The 13,474-nt window shown below is 45.7% G+C and overlaps 1 protein-coding gene across 4 annotated transcripts in view; it reads left to right on the top strand.

Moving 5' to 3' along the window:
- Window positions 1-11,808, top strand: part of RMDN3 (regulator of microtubule dynamics 3) — a 28,067-nt gene extending 16,259 nt beyond the window's left edge. For all 4 annotated transcript variants that reach the window (XM_039385986.1, XM_039385985.1, XM_039385987.1 and 1 more), the window contains 7 exons: window positions 1,014-1,074; window positions 6,930-7,005; window positions 7,767-7,844; window positions 8,075-8,173; window positions 8,785-8,838; window positions 9,530-9,610; window positions 10,336-11,808. In XM_039385986.1, the coding sequence (XP_039241920.1) occupies window positions 1,014-1,074; window positions 6,930-7,005; window positions 7,767-7,844; window positions 8,075-8,173; window positions 8,785-8,838; window positions 9,530-9,610; window positions 10,336-10,389 (503 nt within the window). In that variant the 3' untranslated portion in view covers window positions 10,390-11,808. The remainder of the gene's footprint in view (window positions 1-1,013; window positions 1,075-6,929; window positions 7,006-7,766; window positions 7,845-8,074; window positions 8,174-8,784; window positions 8,839-9,529; window positions 9,611-10,335) is intronic.
- The last annotated feature ends 1,666 nt before the right edge of the window (window positions 11,809-13,474 follow it).

Below are 13,474 nucleotides of genomic sequence, written 5' to 3'. Positions count from 1 at the left end.
TATATATAATTTATTATCTATAATAATCTATAATATTATGAATATAAATGTTATTATATTATATATAATAATGTATAATATTATAAATATATTATTATGTATAATAATGTATAATATTATAAATATAAATATATCATTATATATAATAATGCATAATATTATAAATATAAATATATTCTTATATATTTATACATTTATAAATTATTATATATAATATTATATATTTATAATATTATACAAATATTATATATTTGTAATTATTATATTATTATATATTTATATTTTTATATTACTTATAGAATATTATAAATATAAACATATTTATAATATATAATATTATAAATATAAATATATTATTATAAATAAAATATAAAATAAATAAAACATAAACAAAAAAATAAACATTAAACAAAAATAAACATCAGGGAAAAAAAATAAAAGCCTTGGCTTCAACACATTTGATTTTTTTTTTTGTGTTGCCAGCACATGCAGATACATAAAAAAAAAAAGAAATGTATTTTTAGACAGGTGTTTGCTTAGAAGAGTCACTTTAATTTTGTTCCCTCATTCTTTGCCACCTCAGATGTGTTCACAAGTTTTTAGGTGAGTCACAGTAGAACAGAAATCATCTTTATTAAGGTTAAGATGTGCAGCAAAAGGTACTAATCTAAATAACTTCTGCCCCATTTGTTACACATGTAACTATAGCTAATATAATTATTCTTTTCTGGGAATCAGTGTAGCCATTTAAACATGGAATTTTAAGTTTTATATGGTCCTCTTAGTCTGCAGTAAATGCTTAGTTAGCAGCCTTTTGAGTCTGCAAAAGGATGAAATTATTTACAGGGCATTTTTCAAGCCACACGTGGTATAAAATTAACAAATATATTATTTTTATACATACATATATATATATATATATATATATATTATTGTACTCTAGCAGCCACAAAGAAAGAAGTCAGGAGAGAAAGCAGCTGAATTTCTTACCTCTGGCTACATTTTTTTTCCAGGGAAGAAAGAGCTGGAACTTGCCTTACAGAAGTGGGACCAAAGTGCTGAGTGCCACCAGTGGTATGTGATTTTTTTTTTTCCACTTCTTGCTTATGAAAAGTGTAGGAAAAGAACTTGGAGGTTGTTGGGAGCTGAGCTGCAGTTTAATAATTAAAAAAAAAAACCCAACCCAACAAGATCCCAAACACTTATTTGCTCTTACTTGCAGTGTCCTACACTGAGGGTATTTTCCATCAAAAAAGCTTGGAAATGAAGGGAGACAGCAGCATGTGGCTCTGTTTTTAATTTAAACAAAGATATTTTATGTGGGTTTTTTTTGTGGAGTGGTTCAGATATTTGTGGAGGTAAGGCAATGTGCCTTTCTGGTGAATTCCTCCATGAACAGTGTTTATCAGCAGATAGTGTAAAGGTCTGACAGCACATAAATTAGAATAAAAGGGAAATTACTTTTTTAAATGGAAATTATTGGGAAAACAAGATGCTGAGTATCTTTACCAGACAAGATCTGTGCTCTTCTAATGAGCAGATTTATTTGGAGGGTTGTTTTGGACTACTGGCATCTGAATAAATGCCTTTATTGTCTTAAAAAGACTCTATTTCAGTTGTTAGTAATGAATTGCTGTTTTCAATTAAAGCTTTGGTAGGAAGGATGAATTTTTGGGGCAGGAAAATCTCCAGCAGAGTATGGTATTGGGCTCTGCTGGCTTAACACCTTGAAAAAATGGGTTTTAGTTGCCAGGGTGGATCTTAAAGTTGGTATTTTACAAAGCAAGGTTCTACTCCAGGGTTCCATATTGGTAGGTTTGCTTTGTAATTCAGATTTTGGGACAGTCCTGGGCCTCTCAGACCCTTCTCCCAGACAGGGATAAGGCTCCTGCACAGCTACATCTTGCTTTTAGTTCTTCAGAGCAGCTGGAGAAAGGAAACAGCAGAGCAGCCTGTGGGAGGCGTGGGATTTCTTGGGAATGAATATGTAATTCCCTTTATCAGCACAGAAATTATTATTTACTGCCATGAATAGAACAGGAAATTACTCTCTTCCCAGCACTGAGGTGGTCACAAGCTGGTTTAATTGCAGCCTTTTTTTATGCTAATTGAATTTATCCTGAGGAGGAGAAAAAAACCAGTAGAGTCTTTAAAGCTTTTTGGGGGTGGATTTGGTGCCCCAGCTCTTGGTTTATGGAGAACATTGTTCACACTTGCTTTAAATTACAGTTTTATTCTGTCATATTTCTCTCTCCAGTGCCTGATTCCTGTTGTGAAAACCCTAATCTGTTATTATCCCTTCTCATAGGGAATAATGGGTTATCTCTCACTACCCACGTTGTCTTTCCCACATTATTCTCCCTCTTCCATATATTTTTCCAGACAAAAGTGGGGGGAAATCCAGTGCAGGACACAATCCGTGGGAGCAGGATGGATTTGTGTGATGCTGATGGGATGGTCCCTTGCATCCTTACTTCCATATACAGCATCCCAAACACCATCCTTGTCTTTCCCACTACATCCCAAATGGCCATTTTAGTAGAAATATTCCCAATTCTTTTCCTGCCTCTCCACACAGGCTGTGTGAAGCCTCGTTGTGCAGGTCTGGCCTGTATTTTTTCTCTCTCTGTGTGTGCATTATTTCCTATTGACTTTCTATTTTACCAGTTGCCTGTTTTATCAGGATTCCTTCAGTTGAAATCGTGCTGGTTTCTGGTCCTTTTTATTTTTTTATTTTTTTTGCCTTTTGTGCTTGTTATTTCCTTCTGCCCAAATAATTCCCAGCCTTATTGGCTGAGGAAAGAGAGAAAGTACTTTCCACTCAGGGATCATTGCAAGGAAAGCTTTTCCCCCTTGATGCCTCATGGTTGTTGCAGTAATTGCTGACATTTCAAAGCAACAAGCAAAGGGAATAACTTTGGGAAAGGGAAGGATTCCTGCTGGGGAATCAGTGAGGAGGAACAGAAGTGTGGGAGCTGTGTTGGGTATTAAATGCCCTCAGTACCTTTGGAGTGGATTTATTTGTGCATCCAGGGCTGAGGGATATTGGAGCGAGTGATCTAAAGCCTCTGCACTCCTGATTTACAAGGACCTGATCCTTACTTGGGATTTAGACATCAAAATCATTCTCTGCTTTAATTGTAAAAAGATCTCTGAGCAGGTAGAATTTATGTCCAGCTAAACTGATTTCATCCCTCAGCTGATCCCAGCCCATGAGTAGGACAGAGCAAGTTCCTAAGTCTGTCCTTGCTTTTAGGGATGGAAGAGATACAAAATGCAAAGAAATATGATAGAAATATGATTGTACAAACCTCTGTGCTTTGCTGCTTGGACACAAATATGTGACATCTCACAAATAAGGTGAGAAACAAGTGTGGCCTTTTAGAATTTCCAGTCCAGTAGCATCTTTAGGGATCAGGAAAGGAGAGCAAGCTCTAGGTTTGCCTTGCTTCCCATTCCTGTTGCTAAAAGAAATATTGGAAGTGCAACCAGAGGGATTTCAGAGAAATCTGGGGAAAACTGTGTGGGTGTTGTTTTTAGTTTGAGTGGAATATTTTACACTGGAAATGAAGTGCTGACTGTTGCAGAAGGAATAATAAGCTCTGGCTTATTCCTTGGCTTATTATTATTCCTGTGTGTTATGGAGAAGTGGGATTGGGTTGGATGAGCCTCCAAAATGTGCCCTTTCTTCTAGAGAGTCTGTCAGTTTGGTGGAACATCTTGCACACTTGATCACCAGCCCTTCTCAGTTCCGTGGGTACATCTGGCTGTCCGTGGGCAGATCCTGGATTTTTGAAAAGTCACGGCATTCTGGATGTGCCTGGGAGACAGCTCTGATTTAACAACTGGCAGTGCTTCAGGATTTAACTCTTGGTGGGTCACTGCCCAGACCTGGCCAATTTTGAGCCAGATTCTGGGTTTATGAGCCGACTGTTTTCTGCTCCATAGGCAGATTAAACAGGGAATTTACTGACAATATGGGGCAGCAGCAACCATAGGAATAGTTAGGAGATATTTCAGAATGCAGAGGAAGAAAAATAGCACAGAGTTAGAGCTGCCTGGTGGCATCCCCCTGACCTGTGTGCCCTGGGAGGTTAATTCAGGAAGTAACTTGAACATCCAGAGCACAGGAGCTCTCCCATGTGGATGTTTGTGGGAAGGAAGGAAAGGAGCACATCTGCCTTCCTCACTTTTTCCTTCCATCTTGTCTCCCCTTGGAAAAGCCAAAGCTTTTTTTTTTCCCCCCAACCTCCTTAGGATCAGCTGGTCATTAATTTCAGGTTGGGAATTCTGCTGTCTCTCCCAAGGTACTAGTTCCCAGATGAATTATTATTTTAATGTTTGGTTGTTGCAGTGTGAATACCTGCCTGCTAATTCCGTGTCTCCTTCCCTCAAGTGGAGGGACTGCTGTGCATCTGCTGTGTGCACAGGAAGGTTGAAAAGCTGGGAATGCTCATAAAATATTGAGAAAACTTGTCTTTGAAATGGTTGAAAGAGCTAAGAGCTGTGTTTGGGTTGGCAGAGCATCCTAACCACGGAGGGAAGGTGCTGGAGACTGTATTCCATGGGCAGAGTCCTGCTTCCAGGGAAGTCAGCCAGAGTGTAGCATCCCAGTGAACTTCCTGAAAGTCCTGAGCCTGGAGATTTAAGCTGGAAGAACAGGCTCTCTCAGCTGGGGGTATCTGTTTCCACAGGGTTTATTTTCTAATAAATGGGGAAATCCTGAGCTGAGATTCCTGTGGGAACTGCAGCTTTCCCACTGTCAGCAGCTTAATGAGGAGTCTGGTTAATAATTAATCGAGTGATATCCTAATGGAGGCTTTGGATGGCTGCTTAGACATGGATCTGAGCAGTGCTGCAGAGGTCACAGGGAATGAAAATCCCCTAAATCATAATTTTTCAGGTCTCCTGGTCCTGCTGCTCATCCCTCCTGCACCTCCATAGTGTCTGTGGTGACTCTCATCCCGAGGCATTCCATGGAATGAGCTGGAATAAATAGGTCCACTGTGCCAAGCTAAACAAGCAGAGGAGAGAACAGCAGAAATCAGAGCCTAAAATCCCAGGAATGCAGAGTTGTGGGTGTGAAAACCTCCAGTGGACCTGGGACCGGCAAAGCTGTTTAGGAAAAATCATCTTTCCTGGGAATACAGTGAAAAACCAGTTCAGGCATCTCGTCCCATATATATTTTTTAGCTCATTTCACAACTGAAATTTACAATTTACTGCTGCTTTTATGGCTTTTTCACCAACATTCCACCAGGCTGTTAAAAAAAACCCCTGGAATTTATATTTCTTGACATGAGGCAACTGTGGGGATTTATTGTCTAGGAATGTTTGATCTCGTGATTGTAGAAAATAAGCCCTTTATTGACTTGTATTTCTCAACCCCAGTTGTGTTGTGGTCGGGGATGTTTTGGTCCAGGCTGATGTTTTGTTGGGAAACAAACTGGAGAAGATCCTAAAAACACTTATTCCATCAGAGTGGGGCAGTGCAGCTGTGAGCTTTTCCAACCAGGGGAAAGGATTTTTATCCTTTTGATTTTTATGCATTGATCTGGTAATCTTTGCCATTACCATGAAAAATAAGAATTTCAGAACTGAACCAGAGCTTTCCCACAAGAAAATTAACGAAGTAAAGGAATGGGATTTAAGGCAAAACTGTAAATATTCAGGAGATGCGACTTTGTGTTGTAACTTAGACGTTGGAAATGGAGCTCAGGCAGGAGCAGTGAGGTGTGAGGGAATTCCTGGGATTTCATAACACTGGAGAAAGTGTAGTTGGAGATTTAAAAGTCTTCTGACAGATTCCTGCACATGTGCTGTGTTTAACTGTCCCAAGGGATGCCTTGGGACAGCAATGGCAGAGTATCCAGCAGCACTGGGGTATGGGTGTAGTAAAAGGGAGCTTTACTTGCATCTTTCTTCTTTTCAGCTTTATTTTTTGAAAGAACTGGAGATGTTATTCATTTGTCCATCTGTTCCACCTAATATTTTTTGAGCCAAACTCAGAGAAGGGATGGAAGTGTCCTCCATTCCCAGAGCTCTCTCCCGAGTGGGACGAGAGACACCAAACTTCAATCTGCATGTGCTGTCCCACAGCAGTGCCCTTGAGAGCTCTGGGAGTGATTGTTTCTTGGGAAATGATTCAGGGAGGGAGGGCTCAAACCACTGGTGCGGGGAGGTGAGATGGGAGGGTGCAAATCCACAGGGAATTAACCTTCCTTGAATTTCACGGCTCATGCAGTAAACTAACTTTGCCAGGGCCCTGCTTCTCAGGCTCACAACTCACAATGCCCTACTGGACAAAACTGAAAACATGTTCTTCTCTTTCCCAGCTGCAGGACATAGGTAGGTTTTCCCAACATTTCCCTGGAAGTAGAGCCCTGTGTGCTGCGGCGGGGCCGCTGCATGTGGAGATTGCTGCTCCCTGTAGTGAATTAGAGCTGCTCGTAGCCTGGCTCTTGCTGCAATCACTCTTCACTGCTCTGTCTTGTCACACTTTCCTTGCTCAGGGAAGAAATTCCAGCTGTGGAAGTGTGCTGCTCCTGGTTTTTAGCCATCAGTGCAGCGAGTTTGTGTGTCACGTCAAACCCCTCCTGCTGATTTGCCTCGTCCTTCAAGCTAAAACCCTCTTAGGCACAGAATTTTTATTGCAGTTTTTACAGATTTCCAGTGTTCCTTGTGTTCCCCAGCAAGGTGTGGAGCTTTAATGCACTTCAGAGAATCCTGGGATGGTTTGGGTTGGAAGGGACCCTAAAGCTTATCCAGTCCCACCTCCTTCCATGGGCAGGGACACCTTCCACTAGCCCAGGTTGCTCCAAGCCCCGTCCAACCTGGCTTTGAACACTTGCATGTCTTCCTTCTGAAGACATGGACAGCAGGTAAATGTGGATGAAATGTGGATTTAATGCAGGTGTCTCCCTGTGCAGGTTTGCCATCCTCTGTGGGCAGCTGTCGGAACGCGAGAGCATTCCCAAGCGCATCCAGGCCGGGTGTGTTTTCAAGGTGAGTGGAAAGGACATCCTGGGTTTGTGTGAGTATCAAACAACACTTATTTCTGTAGTAGGAACTTGGGAAAATTGGCTCCAGGTCTTGTTTAGGGAAGTAGTAGGTCTCAGAGATGCCACGAGTGGGTGTTTTGGGCTGAGGAAGGTGATTCCAGCAATGTCTTTTGAGGGTGACTGGGCTGGCTCTGCAGTTTTACACACCATAATCTCATGGGGGAAAAAAAAAGAAGTCTTTCAAATAAAATTTGTGTAAATGATGAGACTGAGAGCTTGGAACCTGAAGTTATCATGTGGTGGCAAGATACAGCACCAGCTTGTCTCTCTGCCTGTGAGCAACCTGCACCCTTCCAGAAGGGCAAAGCAAATACTCCCAAGAGGATTTAATTTGCTTCACATTCCTTTATTTCCCTTGGGGATGTTGCAGGGGAAGGGGATGTACCTGGAACAGGTCACAGGTAATTATTGTCCCATCAGCTTGTGGCATGACCAGTAAGGTGGTTATGGCAGAGCTCTGGAGGTGGAATAAACTGAAGGGCAGCTTCCTTTTCGTGTGTGTGCAGTAATCCCTGTCCCTGAGCCTGGTGAAGTGCTGCTTTTCTGTGCTCACTGAAGCCACTCTGAGAAAACTGGGGATCTGTAGCTGTAATTCTACTGATCACAACACTTTAACTGTGAATTCCCTCTTTCTCCACCTGCTCTCGTGGATGTTCACTTGCTTTTAACGAAGGTGTGACGTGTGTTGGTGCTGGTTTCCCACAGGAGCACATTGACAAAGCCATTGAGCTGAAGCCAGAGGACCCCCAGCTCTACTATCTCATGGGCAGGTGGTGTTACCAGGTAACATGCTTTTATTACTGCCTATTGCTGTCTAATTCCTCCTTGGAACTGAATTCCATGTCTGAATGAGAGGGAGGTGGATGCAAACCAGGTGTAAGGGCCTGGATACTCATCCAGAATCTGCCGAGGTCTTTGGCCTCCTCCCAGGAGCACGAGCAGCTCCAAGAGGCTGGGCAGGTCCTGGCTGGCTCTCCAGTGGGTGGCACAGGTTGCCCTTCCTGTCTCTGCAGGTTGCCCACCTGGGATGGCTGGAGAAGAAGACGGTGTCGGCACTGTTCGAGGCTCCTCCGACGGCCACGGTGCAGGACGCGCTCCAGAACTTCCTACGGGTGAGGGAATCTGCCAGGAAAGGGGATGGATCACTGACCTCCACGGGTCACAGGCACAGAGAGGGGGTGCTTGTGTCCTGCTTAACCTCAGCCCTCCCCCAGTGCTCCGTGATGCTTCTCCATCTCCTGGAACCTGTGGAAGGAAAGCTGGTGAAAGGGAAAATTGTGGAGCCTGCATTCCAGAATAGCCAGAGAAAAGACTGGGATGTTGAGGACGTCAGAATTATGACCCGAAGTGTTCCTTGTAAAAGCTGTACAGTGATTAATTGCTCAGTACTAATCACATCCGGGCTGTGCTTCCAGAGTCCCAGACCTGTCCGAGCTCATCCCTGGGAACACTTGCAGGGACACATCCTGTCATTTTAACTTCCCTGGCATTATTTTATTGAAAGCCTGGCTGACTTCTCCATTTCAGACATTTCAAAACATCTGCTTGAAGGTTTCAGGGGCACAGTGCTTTATGTATTTATTTGGAGTCCTCCCTTTCTCCTTTCCTCCCTCTGTTTTTTTTTCCTTTAAGAGCTGCAATAAGCCTGGTGTAAGAATGAACTGTGTCCTTGCATATCCTAATGTCTGCTCATCCCTGTCACACCTTCCCTCTCTTCCTGCAGGTTGAGGAGCTGAGCCCAGGATTTTCCAAAGCAGGAAGAGTTTACATTGCCAAGGTAACCACTCATTCTTGCTTTTTTGCATCCTAGGGTAAGAAATATTTATTTTAAAAATCATCTTTGGCTGTAAAGTGCTGAGCAGGTGGAAAATACTCCATGCAGGAGCCAGATTTTGTAAGATGACAGTATTTCTTTTTAGTTGCAGCAATAAATCTGTGGAAGTCTTAACCTGAACAGACTTTTAGCGTTGATATTAAAATTTGGGGTTCCTTGTGTGTGATGTCTGGGACTCCCATCTAGTTTGCATCTAGTCTGACAGTCTGAGACTCCTGTAAATATGATTTATTATTACAGTGCTTGCAGCTGAGCCTCATTTTTAACAGCCTGGAGAACGATGTGCTCCCTCCCAGTAGAGAGGTTTTGTGGTGAAACTGGAGTGAGGAAATAGTAAGTGGAAATCAAAACAGAGCTTTGGAAATGATGAAAACCACGGGAACACCTTAAGATCTCCAACCAAAACCCAATCTCCTTGCCCACAAAACAAACAAACAAAACCATAAAGGAAGCTAAATATATTTAATATTCCATCTGGTGTGATTCTAAGGCTCTGTGAATGAAGGAGACTGCAGGGAATGTCAGTGCTAATGGTTAAGAGGCAGAAATAGGTCTTCTTAGCAGTGGCCCAGTTGCGTTTGCTGCCTGTTTTTCCCTGTTTAACCCTTTTCCTGTTGTTCTTTTCCCTTCCCAGTGCTACAGGGACCTGGGGAACAGCACTGCTGCTGCGCTCTGGACGAGCCTCGCCTCCGAGCTGCCAGGGAGCACAAAAGAGGTAACAGGATCAGCAGGGGCTCTGGGATGAGCAGGGAGAAATTGGTTACAGAGAGAAAATGGATCCTGCCCCTCTGCTCCACTGAGATCCCACCTGGATCACTTCGTCCAGCTCTGGGATCCAGCACTGGAAGGACGTGGACCTGTTGGAGCGAGTCCAGAGGAGAGACACCAAGATGGTCAGGGGGATGGAGCATTTCCTCCTGCTGGGAGGAAAGGCTGGGAGAATTGGGATTGTTCAGCCTGGAGAAGAGAAGTTTCAGAGTGACCTGATGGTGGCCTTCCAGTGCCTGAAGAGAACCTGCAGGAAAGATGGAGAGGGACTTTGGACAATGGTCTGGAGTGGCAGGACATGGGGGAATGGCTTCAAGCTGGCAGAGGGCGGGGTTAGATGGGATATTGGGAAGGAATTCTTCCCTGTGAGGGGGGTGAGGCCCTGGCACAGGTTGCCCAGAGAAGCTGTGGCTGCCCCATCCCTGGAAGTGTCCAAGGCCAGGTTGGACGGGGCTTGGAGCAACCTGGGCTAGTGGAAGGTGTCCCTGCCCTTGGCATGGGGTGGGACTGGATGTGGGCTTTAGGTCCCTTCCCACCCAAACCATTCCAGGATTCTTTGATTCTCTGATATGCTTAAGAACTGGTTTAGGGTTGTAGAAAGAAGCGAAATTGTCTTTTTTTAGTTGTTTCAATTGAGCTGTGCATTTATCTGTTCCCTTCTTGCATTTCCAGGATGCAGAAAGCGAGAGGGAACTCGAGGAGATGCGCTCGGACCGGAAGGAATAATTCTGGAAAAACTCATCCCAGCGGGTACTGCAGAGACAGTAAAATGCCAAAGGGGTTTCATGATCCTGACAATTCCGAGTGCACTTCGTGGATAAGCCAAAAGAGCTTACAGGAAAACACGCCCAGCAGCACATCCAGGAAAACATCTTGGATTTAATGGGATAAAACCGTGGCTTGTTTTCCCTCGTACAGCACTGCATGTGTTTGATTTGAGGATCCCTAAAAATGTCACATTCCTGAAAACAGGTGTGCGTGTGGGAGTTTATAGGTAGAGTTTGTGACGGAGAAATATTTGTGGTCATATGTATATATATGGTAGATATATGTGAGATATATACTTTGTGATATAAATATATATATTTATGTATGCACATATATATTTTATATCACACACTCTGCCTGTCGGACAAGCCTTGCTGCTGATCTCCCAGCTCGTTCCTGAGGAAAACTTCAGCCAAAATTTTTTCCAGATTACTTGTTTCCTCTTTTCCTTAATGATTCATTGACTCAGTTGAAATAACTGATAATGCCTTTTGTAGATATTTAGGGGAGAGCAATTTCCTAGCGGGACCAAGGAGCTTTCCTGCGCCATCCAGGCTGGATTTTAAGAGGTTTGTTAGTCAGAGAAGTGAGGAATAAGATTTTAAACTTGAGGATTTCCTCCCAGAGAAGTTCCTCCCATCACTCCCACGAGGCTGAAAACTTCTGTCCCTCCAAATTGTGCTGCTGTGGTTTAGCTGGAATAACTGAGTTTGGAGGATAGTTATTGATCAGGGATCGGGTTCCAGGAGCAGGAATATCCCGTGGCAGAGCTGATGCTTCGCTGTGATCTCCTTCTACCACATAGCAGATTTATTATCTTCCAATTAATTAACCTCTGGACTAATGAGGCGACGCCGAGGAGGTGAAGCCGACGACTGACATTTCCTCTGGCAGCTCCTGGTGACCAAGCAGGAACAGGGAATTGTGCTGGACACTGACACAGATGGAGAAGGAAAACCTGTCTTGAGAAACTACCCAAATATTTATCAAGGCTTCCTTGATGCCCCTTAAAATTCCAATGGCAGCTACTGAACACTGATTTTTGAGCATCTGTTCCATGCTGTGGTGGTTGTGAGGGGTAAAGTGAGAAAGTGTGAGAGTAAAACATTCCTTAAATCACCTTTTTAGTCCCTCACATGTGTGATGGTTTTGTTACTTCCTGAAAATAACATTGGAAGGGAAACATACAGCAAACTCAAGTGTAAAAACTTCCTGGTTTATAGATTTGGCAATTTTTAGCTTTTTTTTTTTTCCCCCTCTCCAAATTAAACTCTAAAATGTTGGTGCTGGACTCTTCCCCTGCCAACCAGGCACGTGTGCAATTAACTGTATTTGCTTAAAACAATAAAAATTGGTATTTATAAATGGAAAACTAAATGCTGAGGGGCTGAAGCTGATCCCTGTCTCTAACTCTGTAATTCTGGGATGCGTCTGGGACATTTTTATACATCCTGAGCTGCTCTCCTGTTCCTCCGTGGGATGCTGAAGCTGCCTTTTGCCTTTGGCCTGAGCCTGGTTTGAGTGTTCATTTGGTTTGAGTGTGCATAATTACACAAGTTCTTGGGCTGTTTTCTGTGTGGGTTTCTCAAGGGAAGTCGGGAAATCCTCCTCAGGCACATCCCAAAGGTGATGTTTGCCGTTCCCTGCATTGCTGCCTTCCCAAAGGAGAAGTTTCAGGAGAGGGGGCAGTTTTATCTGGAGAAGGGGCATTTTTATGGCGCATCCCCTTGGGCAGGTGCTGCTGGACAACGCCCAGGGATGCTGAAGAGGGGGATCAGCTGAGCTGGGCGGCAGCAAACACGGAGCTGCAGAGATTTGGGTGCTGCTGGGGACGTGTCGCCTTCCAGCCGAGCATCCGTGCCCAGCATTCCATCCCCCCTCCGGAGGTGGTTCTGGCTCTGGGAGGGCAGCAGGATCCATGGGGATGGAGTGAAGCACCCCCAGGGCCATCCCCCAGCTGTGGGGCCGAGTATCCCGAGGGCTGCACTAGGGATGGAGCGAGGAGAGGAGCATCGTGTTCCCTCCATCCCTCCGGGTGCTTTCCCGCAGCCCGGAGCCTCCCGGCTCACACGGAGCTCACACGGTTCCCTTTAGAAAGGGAGGCAATGGAATGTTAGGAGGTTTTTTTCCTTCAATCTTTCGAGGTAGTGCTCTGAATTAATTTATTTCTGTCTTGCTTCCAGTGGTGCATTCCCCAGCAGTCCCACGGCAGCTCTTGGGCAGTGCAGCTGCCAGAGGTCCCTCTGGACTGTGGGACGGGCAAAAATTCCGCAGCAAAGGAGAACCTCTGTTTGGGAGATGGGGAATTTAGTGGCATCGGTTTGAGCTGTGCCAGTCCTTGGATACCAAAGGAACATCCAAGATTGCTCCAGGGGGAGTGCCTGGGCTTAGCGGGAGGAGCTGGGGGTTGGCACTGTGCGGTTTTGGGGGTTTTTTTTCCTGTTTTTCGGGTTTCCTTGTCGACCACCGCGGTGCTGGGCAGAAAAGACTGGGAGCGGCTTCCAGACTCGCTTTGCAGACGTTTGTCACCTTCAGAGAAGGCAGAAATCCCCGCGGAGCTGAGCAAGGGGTACGGGGAGTGCAGCGAGCTGGGGTGGGGCTGTGACCAGGGTAGGGTGTGCGCAGTGCCCCAAAACCCGCCCCCAAAACCCGCCCGGAACAGCCCCAGAGCACAGAGCGAAGCGCCGCGGGACCGCGCCGGCCCCGCCCCTCGACCCGCCCAGTCCCGCCCCAGTCCCGCCCCCGTCCCGCCCAGTCCCGCCCCTCGACCCGCCCCCGGCTCGCTCCGGCCCCGCCCCCCGGCCCCGCCCGGCCCGCCCCCAAGAATGCCGCTGTCCCCGCAGGCCCCGCTCCCCTTGTCCCGGGAGAGCTCCCGGCCGGGCCGTGACCGCGGAGCTCCCACCCGCCCTTCCCCGGCCCCAGCAGCGCCCGCCGGGGCTGCGGCGGCGGCGGCGGCGGGAGCCGCGCGGAGGGAACGGGGGGCGGGGCCGCGCCGAGGGGCGGGGCCGGGCTGAGCGGGCGGGGCGGGGCCGCAGGGCCGGGC

The sequence above is a fragment of the Pipra filicauda genome, unplaced genomic scaffold (genome assembly GCF_003945595.2).
Source record: "Pipra filicauda isolate LSUMZ 115617 unplaced genomic scaffold, ASM394559v2 scaffold45_size4122338_pilon, whole genome shotgun sequence".
Classification (NCBI taxonomy): domain Eukaryota; kingdom Metazoa; phylum Chordata; class Aves; order Passeriformes; family Pipridae; genus Pipra; species Pipra filicauda.
This window is presented reverse-complemented; position numbering and strand designations above follow the sequence as displayed.